General features: G+C 37.4%; 1 protein-coding gene across 1 annotated transcript in view; it reads left to right on the top strand.

Annotated features, from left to right (window-relative positions):
• The window catches only part of clmpb (CXADR like membrane protein b), a 93,129-nt gene extending 83,721 nt beyond the window's left edge, over positions 1-9,408 (top strand). Inside the window, exons 5-7 of the mRNA XM_030151994.1 lie at positions 815-937; positions 1,480-1,621; positions 4,264-9,408. Coding sequence (XP_030007854.1) covers positions 815-937; positions 1,480-1,621; positions 4,264-4,600 — 602 coding nt within the window. The 3' untranslated portion in view covers positions 4,601-9,408. The remainder of the gene's footprint in view (positions 1-814; positions 938-1,479; positions 1,622-4,263) is intronic.
• The last annotated feature ends 3,258 nt before the right edge of the window (positions 9,409-12,666 follow it).

Below are 12,666 nucleotides of genomic sequence, written 5' to 3' on the forward strand. Positions count from 1 at the left end.
TATATATAGAGAAAAATTGATTTGGGAACTGCCACAAAAGTACCACTGGGAATTTGTGGGTTAAGTTTCCTTTTCTGTTCTCAATATGTTAATATATGGGAATGCATGAACAATAAAAACCTCAATGCTGGCATTTATCCTGTAAACTGCTCTTTATCTGCTAAAGAAAGAAAAATGGTTGATTTATGTTTGTTACAAGCTAAGCGGTGTATCGCTTTGTGTTGGAAAAATATTGGTCGCCCCTCTTTTGACTTCTGGTTAAATAATTTAACCTCATGTTTGGCTCTTGAGAAACTGACATATAAGGTTAAAAAGAGTACTTCGGAATTCTATAACATTTGGAAGATGTTTTTGGATTTAATTAAGACTGGTGATTGTGAAGGGGTAGTGAGTAAGTGACAAATTGGGACATTTTGTTTGATGTGGGAATGTACATGTATAGTATTATTTCAACTCTATACTTAAGTTTTATTTGTTATGTTATGTAATCAGCTGTTTCTATGTAATGCTGTCAGATTAATGTTTGTCACATCTTTTTGAGATTTATTTTTATTTTTTGTATTTATTTTGCTTTATTTATATATATTTATTTTCATTTATTTATTTATGTATTTATTTTTTCTCTGCCATGTTCATGATGTTCAAAGTTTTGTATGAATGAAAAATAATAAATAAATGTTTATTAAAAAAAAAAAAAAAAAAAAAAACCTCAGTGCTGCACACCAGTAATCCTCTATAAAAAAAAAAAAAAAAAAAAAAAAAAGCAGCTGTCTGTCACATTTCCTCTTGTATATTTCGTGTTTTTGTTTCCCAGATCTGAAGAACCCAGAGATTGTGACACTGAGGAACCTCACCATGGACAGCACAGGTGTCTACAGGTGCACAGCCAGCAATGACGTGGGAGAGGAGAACTGTACGATTGAGGTCACAATGCAGCGTGAGTTTTGGGAAGGCAGGGGGAGTTGACCTCGCAGCGTTCACCTCATACAGAACTGCCACACTGATTGATGGTTATTGTTTCAAACTGCAGCTGGAAATACATTCCTCTCTGCTTTCCATCTACCTCCTCACACCCTCCTACTCGCTTCCAGAAGGAGCTCAAACACTGTAGGGACTGCACTAAACTTAAACTGGTGGCTACTGGTCACAACCTCTGCTCCATAATTTATGTTTCCCTGACATACTAATACATTTTCTGAGAGGCCCGGGACAGTTGGTGTCATTTAGAGGAAATGACACATGTTGTAGCTCAGTGGAAATTCTATGATTGCCCAGGTGTTAAATTGAATTTGGACTTTGTGACACAAACACATTTTACACTTAAACGGCTCCAGTAAATGCCGAATGTATGCGTGATATCGAGATTTAACATAAAAACTGCAGAGATCAGCCACTGTTATCCCTGAATATAATTAGAGGCAGTAATGGACACTAAAATAATTCCTTTTCTCTGTTTCTCCATCTCCTTTTCGTTCACAGATGTGAGGGATGTAGGTATGGTGGCAGGTGCAGTGGTGGGAATATCCCTCGGTGTCCTCATTGTTATATTAATCATCTGGCTTGTCTTCCGGAAAAAAGAGAAAAAGAAGTATGAAGAGGAAGAGACTCCAAATGAGATCAGGTTAATTTGCCTTTTTTTCCACATTGATTATATGATTGTCGTCCCCATTTTGTAGACGATTTCATACCTGTTTTATATGGAAATAATCATTTGTCTAATCCTGGTTACTGTTGTGGTTTCCTTTATATCCATTTACTCACAAATGTTTAAATCAATAACTGTTTTTCTATTATTGCACAATTATCTGATGTTAAATATTCAGCCAGTGACAAACATTATTAGACAAACTATGCAAGCCAGTTTACACCAAACATTATTTGGCTAAAGTGATATTTCAAGATAAAAAATAAAGTATTGTGGGTGAGATGTGTGGTGCTAAATTATGTAGTTAAAAAATATCTTACAGCAATACAAAAGTAAAAGTAGGATACAGAAACAGATGACAACACCCACAGTGACTTGTTCCCACATGTCTAATTTCACGCCTTGGAAATTATATAAAAGATATACATGCACCAAATACATATTTAATATGTGTATTTAAAGATAAGACTAAAACTGAGCATTAATGACTCATGAATTTGCTAAGTTTGAAATGCATGTTTGTTTAAAAACGTTAAGGCTATACATTATTTATACATATCTATAAAAAAAAAAAGTGCCATGCTAATATAAACTAATAACTGATTGTGTGTATATTTATGTAAAGTATTTTTTTTAGATTTACTCAAAGCAGGAGAGGGACATGATGTGTTACAGCAAAGGATATGACATGGCATTCCATTCAGTATCCCCTGAATGTTTAACCTCCTAAGACCCAGGAAATGTCAGCAAAGTACAAGCTTTTTTGTTTTTTATTAAATAAGTGCCTATATTGGAAACATCATGATGCAACAGTTTTTTCAGATGCAGTTTTTAAAATTTTTTTGGAATCTCCTTTGTGGTGGACAGTTTTCTTTTTTTGTTTTTTTTGTATAAAGTTGTGAAACTCTTTTCCACAAATCTGGACAGTGGGTCTTAGGAGGTTAAGTCAGTGTTTTTCAACCTTGGGATCGGGACCTGACGTGGGGTCACCTGGAATTCAAATGGGGTCACCTGAAATTTCTGATAACTGATAAAAAAAAAACAAAAAAAACATACCAATAAAAACTATATTGTGAGTTGAGAAAGACAATCACAATACATAAAAGATATGAGAAACTCTGAAGCTGAAACTGAAGCACTGTGGTACTGTTTATCTTTCAAATGTTCATTGTGGTCAGTTTCAGATGCTGCAGCTCTTTCATAATTCATAGTTTGAGTTCTTGTTTGTTCAGTATTAATTGTCAGCCTTGTAAATCCAAGCTGGACTGACTGTACATATCCTGACCAAAGAAAATAACATTCTGTCTTTGTGCAGTAATCTACACCTGGCTTTTCTGCCTCCGTCTATAATAATATACATTATATAGCTTAAATGTTGTCTGAAATTAATATTTATTTGCAACATAGTATAGCAAACTATTACATGGTCAAAATCAAATGAATTTTAGCAAAAATAAAGTGTCTGTTTTGAATGTCTGGAGTCGCCAGAAATTTGTGATGTTAAAATGGGGTCACAAGCCAAAAAAGTTTGGGAACCACTGGTTTAAGTCATAGTTTAGCTGCATTAATCCATCTGTGTTCCTTCTGAACCAAAGCTGATCTACATGGTAGTCATGTCAAATGCTAATTGAGTTTTTATGTCCTTCACTCTACCGTTCTTCCTGCCTCTGTGTGGGTATGTATCTAAAAATAAAACAACCTATAAGGTCAAATCTTCATTAATTATCTTTTAAGTGCCTCTTTTTCACACATTGCATCTTTCATTTTTATGTGCATGTGTGATCTGAGGTATCACTCTGAAGCACAGTTTCCATTGGTGGATGCTCTGGGCCTCTAATGACACTTGTAAAAGCAACATAATTTTTTGTGACAAAGCGGAGTCGGTGGAGGTGCATATTTACTGATGTAGCCATGAATTATGCAGCATGGTTACAGGACAGCTTCAACTAAATAATGTAGATGTTACGAAGTGTTTTCTGTTTTTGTACCATGTTTTTTATACCATGTTAAGAGTCAGACAAGTTTCACTAATGTGCTCAACCAGAATACAAGCTGCAAAGATGCACATCTCTAGGGTGTGGATTTAGATTTGAACTCAATGTTATTTAAACTTTTTTTTTTTTTCTTTCCACCGTCTATCTCCTACTTACAGATTAACCTCATATTAACGGGGACTGACTTTGCCTTAAATGACCTCGCTCCTAAAACTTTCCTTAAAAGAAACTTTTCTCATTTGCTCATTTCCTTTACCGTAAACCCTCCGTCATGAAACACTGGCAAAAGTGGAATTATAAACCAAAGTTTTCATTGTGTTCTCAGCAAAAACTTTCCCCCTCCTTCAACAATTGCATCTTGGGAAATAGTGATTTCAGCAGATTTCATTATTCCATGCAAATATATTTCACAAAACTCAGGCTGGGGGGTATCTCATGAATTACATGAGGCCCCACATAGGACTCCCATGAGAACAGGGGCTCAGAATACTTTTAGTGAATCATGCTGTCGTGTACTGTTTTATCACTTTGCTGTCTGTGTGTCTCTATTTTAATAGTAAAGTTAAAGAATTTGACCTTTTTTATAGTTGTTTGTTCTCTTTACGTATGTTTTTCTAACCACAGGGAGGACGCAGAGGCCCCCAAGGCTAAGCTGGTGAAGCCCAATTCCCTCTCCTCATCCCGCTCTGGCAGCTCACGCTCTGGTGCCTCGTCCACCCAGTCCATGGTGCACAACAGCGCCCAGCGTGGTCACCGCCCCCGTCCACCTGCTGTGGCAGCTCTCAAGGAAAATGGACAGCCTCCAGGCTTCCCACAGTCCCCTCCAGCCTATACTACAGTGGTTCCCCCCAAGACCCCCGAGCCCCCTACCACTCCCAAATTCAACTCCAGGAACATGTCTGGTCCCACACCGCCAACCCTCATGGTCCCCGCCCAGACCAAGGCCTTTCAGACTGTGTAGGACTGAAAGCCAACCCGGTCCTGCAGCCAAGAGACTCCCATCCCTACTCAGTCCCCTTAACCCCCCCACCCCCTCTCCCCCAAAGACTAAGACTCTTCCATAAACAAAGAAATGCAACTAGTTAAAAGGATGTAATTAAAATAATTATTACTATAAGTCCAAAAGTACTTTTAATGAATGCATACTTAAAAGGGAAAATAAGACATGCTTGCCCCCTACTGAATTACATAAAACAACAAAAGGAAAAACAAGATCTGAGATGCTACACAGTTTGTGTGTCTTGGCTGAAGGCAGAACTTGTTTTCTGAGTTCCTTGTTTTGGCTTTAGAAGGCACAGGGAAGTACCATGTGCAGTGAGGTGGAAGGAGCCTCCTAGTAGTGCTTTATTTATTTATTAAATCAAATGTTTAAGCATGCAACGGAGGAAAAAAGGAGACAAGGGAAATATTAACAGCTGGATAATGAAGTAGACCCAAACTCTATAGCAGATACCAGTGGAGTTATGTTGCTGTTGAGCTTTGGTTGTCATCACACACATGATGAGGCAGAAACAAGAACAGAGGAAGTCCAAAGTGCTAAGACAGCTACTGATTTTTTTTTTTTTTTCTTTGGGAGTTGAGTGGGGTGATTCTCTGATTCATGTCTCCCCACGCCTCCGACTCACTGCTTCCAGCACCTGCTCTGAAACCACAAAGCCCCTCACCTCTGATTGGTAGGGCCAATTGTGGTCATCCATGTGAACAGACACTGTGCGCGGTGTGTGCATCATCTGCCTCAGTGCTCTCTGTCTTTCATGCTCCCAAAAAGAACCGCGAGAAACCACAGAGGCACTGAGACTGTCTGAAGTCACCAACAGCTCATCTGCTTTACCAATCAGCAGGAGAAAGTTCAGGGTCAAGTATGTAGCACTGACAATAGAGTCAATCAATGGAGTTGTTTCCCCTCCCTCCCACACCTTATCTACATCTATGGACATCCTTTTCTGGTACTGAATAACTTCCCTGAGTAACTACATAGTATATATTAGGTCTATAGACGGTCAATAATTTAAACGTAGGGGATAAGCATCTATTAGACCAGCTGAACTTGTTTTCCTTTTATTTTTGTCTGTTCTCCTTTGTATCTTCTCTCGTAACAGGTTGAAAAGGGTGACAGACAGCTATGTGTGCATTCGTTCATATTAAGAAGTGCCACCAATCCTAGGATGGGTTTTAATTGTTGCTTTTTTTACTCTTTTGTTTACCTGCTATGTTTCTGAAATGCTACATTGATACCAAAATCTGTCACCATGAATGTGTGATGCATAAAGATGGTGGATCCCAATATTTCTAGCTTCCAGTAAAGTACCGAATCAATATTCAAGCTAAGGCACAAAGTTCAGTTTGACAAACACTATGCCTGAATGAAGGGAGCAAATAGACTTTGAAAATGTATAGGGTGTGTATGGTATCACTGTCAGTACTCTGCCCGGATTCTCAACAATGGAGTGGCACTCGATTGCTGTCTCGCTGGATCACCCGGTCCTTGTCGGTGATTGGTCAACCCACGCTATCAGCCAAACCTGCTTTTGTTGTATCCTCAGACAGACCCTGTGTAGTTTGATTGAAAGTAGCTGAAAAAAAAGGGCAAGTAGCCTATCTAGTGTGCCTTTGCAGTCCCTCTTCCTTCATTGATGATTTCTTTCTTTGTCCTTATCTTCAGCAAACCAGTGGTTAAGTCTCTGTTCACATCCAGCTTTAAGGGTCAATAGCAGCAAATACTGAGAGATACAAACCTGCCTAGTAATAACAGATGCAGCCTAGAGAGCACCAATTATCCACAGGGAGAAAGCAATCCTGTGCCACGGCCCAATGTACTGTACATTCTGTAATCAGTCTTGTTTTATATTGTAAATACAAATAGATATACGCACATGATGTCATTTAATTTAATAAATAAGGGTATGTAAGGGGAGGTGTACCCCTTACAAAGAAGTCAAGTGAGAAATCCAAAAGTGAATTTAAACTGTGTGTTACTGAACATGGTACACTCCAGGTAAAACAAGTGAAATCTGTCATTTTCCATCAAACTTGGACACATACTATCATGTGGAAACGAAGGTGAAAGTGTAAAAAATATTGTGATCATAACAGAGAAACATATCTTCATAATCACTTACCAGATCCTCATGAGATGATGTATGGATTTTGTTGATCCCTGGACAATTTCTTTAGTTTCTTTTGACCCTATGGCTTTTTGCAAGAACCAACATCAGGTTAAAATAATCCTTTGACCAGTGTTTTGATCACTGACAATAATTTTGAAATGCATTTGTCAGATTTCAATGAAAAGTGAATTTGGATAGTCAGTATGAATAGTTTGGATATTTCATCTGGCACATCGTCCAGCTTAAATATTTACCTTTGCTTTTTTTAATTTTTTTTATTTTTTTTAAATTTCAAAAATTTCCTTTTATTATTTAATTTAATTTACTGACACCATGGCTATTTTCTCTCAGGAAAAAACTTTATAATTTAATCTCCATTACTTAGGCGGCCTAGTCAAGCTTTAGTCTTGTTTCACTTGTATCTAAATTTTCACACTGAAGTAAAACCTGTCACATAAGATTAAGTAACTTGAAATACTAACCAAAGCACATATGCTTTGACTTCACATTAGGGATTTTACATGTGACTTTACTAGAAGGGAAGATGAAAGATGAAAAATGCCTTTTATACTAGAGACAGCAATTCATATTTGACCAGGGAAGCTACTGTGCGTATGCGTGTGTGTATGTGTGTTGCGTGTGTGTGTGCGTGCTGAAGTGCATGCATGCATGCTTGCAAATGTGTGTGTGTATCTGTGGGTGTGTGCATGTAAATTCAGTATAAGCCCTTGGGCCACACCCACACATTCTTACATTCAATGAGTGAGAAGTATCCAGTCAGGCAAAATAACCTTTATCCAAACTGATATGACTGCAGACTGGCAGTGTTTATTTGGGTTTTCACTGACTTAAATGTCTATTGAACTTACATTCATGGGCAACAGTTGGGTTTTTGCTTATTTTAGCCGGCATCTTAGGACACAGCATGACCATAACTCATTACTATTGTCAGCTCCGGAGGGCACTTGTACTCTCTGCTCTTGCTGTCTCTTAACATAGAATGCACTTGGCCCTGGTGTACTGATGGCATCTCAAGGCACACACACATATACAGACACACACAACAGTACAAACACCTTAAAGTTGTATATGTACACACACGCATAAGAAGGTACATTTAGATGTGTCTCGTGCACACTGTTTGTGCACACAGACTCACAAATACACATCATTTGCACAAACAAAAGCCTGAACAGCAATCCTTGTTATTTCAGCTCCTTCAGAATCAATTTGATGGATCGAATGTCTGGAGGTATTACGACTGACTGATGGAGCCAGGATACTAAATGCAGCACAGAGAGGGACACTGTACACTGCATCACCCAGGGGACATCTGCACACACGCACACGCATAAAAAACTGCTGTTGTATCAAAACACCCAAGCACGTGCATGCAAACACACATGCACTCAGAAAGATGGCAATGCATCTCAGAAATCTGGAGAGCATATGCTTCAAGACTGTTTTCAATGGAATCTGTCAGAGGAGTGCCGGGAATCAGGAGAGGTATAACAGGATTGATATTGAGCCAGGGCTGTAGGCTCTTGCCATTGAAATTTCACAACAGATGAAAGTAGCAGTGGAGGTGGAGGATGGGATGCAAGTCTTCCAGCTGTTAAATTCCTCCAAGCTTTTTGATTTGCTTTCCAGCAACTGCAAGTCTCAGGTGGCAGATTCCCCAGTTTATGAGCCCTCGCACTGCATTTCTCCAGTCATGTGTGCAGCTTTGTGGCCTGACAAACTTACACTCTTTTCAATATATGAATCTTGGAGTTGTTGTCAGTTCAGTAGAGAGTGGGAGAAAGAAAGTCTTAACAAACCTCTGAGTGTCAGCAGCACATCCAATATTGTCTTTTAAAACCGTATCCATCCACACTATATATTATCAACACTCACAGATGCAGTAATCATTAAACGATTTATGGTTATCCTGCGTTATATGATAAAAAAAAATATCAATTACATGTAGCCACAATGTTTTATGTTCTATAGGGGATTTTTATGTTTGATTAAAGCTGTTTAACGGGGCAAAGTGATGCTCAGATTTTGTGGTTTGACCTTGTGTCTCAGTTTAAGGGAATGTGATGAATGGAGGAGACAAAAGTAAACCTCACAAAGGAAAGCAAAGGTACCTACCTGCATGTCATTGATTGAGATTGAGCAGATGAACGGGAATGCTTTGCTTTGATGTAACATAACTGTATTCGGTTAAAGAAGAAAAAAAAGACAAAACAAAACAAAAAAAAAAATCTACAATTGTAAATATATTCACAGAAAATTTTATGAAGCTTTATTTTTGTCTTCAATACTTTGAATTCTTCATCCATGTACTTTGCACTTTTTTGTGTGCTCTGCTCATCACAGGCCTATGCGGCATCTGTGTGGCTGGCTGTTTCTCTTGACCACATTGTTGGGATGTCAGGGGTAGACATGCTGAGCGTGGCTTTACGAAAGGGAAATGTAAAACACTTGGTTTTCTTTCTTCTCATCTGTTTTTCTGCCGTGGCTTCTCTTTGGTTTTTGTAAAACAGTACTGATTTTAAGTTTGTTTGTTTGATGAAAACAATCCATGTAAATATCACAAGTAAAAAAAATGTATATTTTTACGACTTCTGAGTTATTACTCTTTCATTTGCAAATAAAATATTCAATGACAACGTAACTGATATTGTGGTATCTTGATTTCAGATGTTGAGTCACTTTATCTCTTGTATTGGATGATAAACCCTCAGTAATCTTCCTTTCACACAAAAATTTCTATGTCTTGGATTAAAGGCATTTTGCAATAGCTTTTATGCCACAGGTGTCAAACATACGGCCCGGGGTCCAATTCTGGCCCGCCAAAGGGTCCAATCCGGCCTGCAGGATGAATTTGTGAAATCCAAAAATTACACTGAAGATATGAACAATCAGTGGTGTCAAAATCATTTTAATTCACAGTCCACATACAGACACATACAGTCCAATTAGATCTCAAATGGGTCAGACCAGTAAAATATTACCATAATAACCTAAAAATAATGACAAGCCCAAATTTTCTCTTTGTTTTTTTTTTTTTTTACATGAAATTACATGAAAATGTTTACATTACCTAACTATACATTCACAAAAAATGTAAATAACCTGAACAAATATGAACAAACAGAAATGTCCTAAGAAAAGTAAATGCAGTTTTACCAATATTCTGCCTGTTACTAAATGTTTTGTGCATGTTTTGTGTAATGCACATGTGTAAATGATAAACTGATAAACCAAGGCATAATATTGTTAAAATTGCACTTGTTTTTCTTAAGACAATTCAAGTTGTTTATGTTATTCAGATTTTTAAGAAAACTTTGTAGATGTAAACCTGATCATAATATAATTTTACTTTTTTCACTGTTATTATTTTACTGGTCTGGCCCACTTGAGATCAAATTGGGCTGAATGTGGAACTGAACTAAAATGAGTTTGACACCCCTGTTCTATGTGTTTTACTGCATATGTGGACATGTTCACCTAGACACCTAACCAACATGGTCTACATAGTTGAGAATGCAGCTCTGGTCATGATGTTTTCCTTCTCCTTCCACCTCGACACTTACTTGTGATTTCCAGCCTCTTGACATGAAATTCATGCCTGTGGCAGCAAGGTCAGAGACGTCTATTGACCTGTCAGCTACGTATTGACTGACATTCATCTCCTCCTTCTGAAAAGTTCTTCTCATGTTGACAATGTATTGAACTGCTAAGATGAAGTGTCTGTGTCAACATCGGTTGAAGAGATGGGGTGTGACTTTTTCTCCACTTCAAGGATGCATTCAAAAAGTGTGACAAGAAGTCAAAAGGTTGCACCGCTGGAAAAGTATTGTAAGAAAATGTACGTGGAAAAGCCATGTGGGATAATACAATTACTGTTACTTCTCTGGCATTTGTTTAATGAGTAGTTGGCTGCAGACTGCTTGCTAAATTTACATCTTTTCCAAACACAGGTCTATATTAAGCAGGATCAAATTTTCAAGGCCAGATCACATTTCTCCACCCTGTGTTCCATGCCTCTGAGCCCATTGTTCCACATGATTAGCCATGTGTGATCCCACTGTCGTAAACTCCTCTAAATGCACTCACAACCAGTTGCACAAACATGTACATGCACTTATCAACACAATGTAAGCGTGTGATGTCGATCGCTGTCAAAGTCATGATAGAAATTTCCAAATTTATTGTATATGTTAGTATATACAGCAATGTATATACTATGTTCTGTTACAGGCAGAGGTGTTAACAGGGAACTAAAAATAAAGCAACTGTCTATATCTGTATGAGGTTTCTGTGTTTGCCTTTGAGACACTACAGCGGAATTAACACCACTTCTGATTTGAGAGAAAGAGAGACTCATTATAATTAGCCCAAACAGAAGTGTTAGATAAGTTATCTCAGAGGTTAAGAGATTGTTTTGCTCAGAGTGAGCTTCGCTACTAATTGATATCAAATCATATCCTTCAGTCAGTCTCTCTATTTAATCTACAGAGTAAATAATGTAGACTACCACACAAGGCTTTTATAATTAATGTCACTTTTATAATTGCACCCCCTGGTGTTGATTGGCGATAGCTCTCTTGTTATCAGAGATGCAATAGACTCTTAATGGGATGAGGGAAATCATAATAGTCACATGCCTTATATCATCAGCTGATATGAGTTAATCACAAATTCCGCTTCAGCTCTGCATCGTGTGTTGTTTATGGAACAACTACGTTAGGTCACACAGAAAATGACTTACATTTTTATTACTTTTGTTTAACTCTTTAAAACCTGACGTGTCATCGCTGACACACCCTGTGCATATACAGTTCGGATGGCTTTAACCCTTTCATGCTCAGTGGTCACTACAGTGGACAGTTATCCTACAGCTGTTCTCTTGTATATTCATGGGTTTTGTTGTTTTACTTGCATATCAACCAACACAGTGGATACTTATGCACCATCCCATAATACACTGTAATTCATACCATTACTGTAACATTCCTGTTCTTGATAAATCTGATCCACAGAAACATATTTGAGTGTAAATCAATTGTTAGTTGTTATTAGACTGTAATTAACAGTTTGTTTGTTTGTTTTTAAGTTGTTGTGTTTTGTTGTTTTTTGCACATTATTTGAGTGAGTAACAACGACTATTATAGTATGTTAAAATGTGAGAAAACATCAGATTAGCAACACTAAAAAAAAACATTTATTTTATAGTTTTCACACAGCATGACAGTAAATGCATGTTTCTTTGCTTCAAAAATTAAACGCATGGTGTCCAGCTGAGTGGACATTTTTGTAACTCCATGAAAAATAGGTTCATAAAAAAAAAAAAAAAAAAAAAATTAAATCACATTGTGTTTTTTCATGCCTAAAGAGGAATAAAAATACTCAGAAAAATGATGATCAAGGTTCTCATAATTCGTGCATGAAAGGGGTAACTCTTTCACTCTTTGTGCATTTGGAAAAAAATCCAATGGCTTCTGAAACCTGAGACTTTATAGGCTTTATAGGGTCATTATAGTAATTTCACTCACACCTGTTCTAAAAGCTGAAGAACAAGCCATTTTTGCAGAATTATAACGTGCAATAAACTGTAAATGAATTGCTAGATTTTGAAAGATCTGGGGGGGAAAAAGTGCACTGGAAAAAGGGGCAAACTGACTCATTCACAGCATATTTTCTAACCTTTTAGTAAGTCAAAATAAGAAATACAAAGTCCAGGCGGACCATTTTAGGTTTAGGGTTTAAAGGGTTAACCTAATCTTTCATCTCTGTAATGCTTGGCCAATTACTGAGCCCCTTAGATAAAAAGAAAATTAATTTAACAATGACTTTCACTGGAAAACAGACCTAAAAATCTACCTCTCTTATGGTTAAAACTGCAGCAAAAGATAACAGATACATTGTG

Source organism: Sphaeramia orbicularis, chromosome 13 (assembly GCF_902148855.1).
Source record: "Sphaeramia orbicularis chromosome 13, fSphaOr1.1, whole genome shotgun sequence".
Classification (NCBI taxonomy): domain Eukaryota; kingdom Metazoa; phylum Chordata; class Actinopteri; order Kurtiformes; family Apogonidae; genus Sphaeramia; species Sphaeramia orbicularis.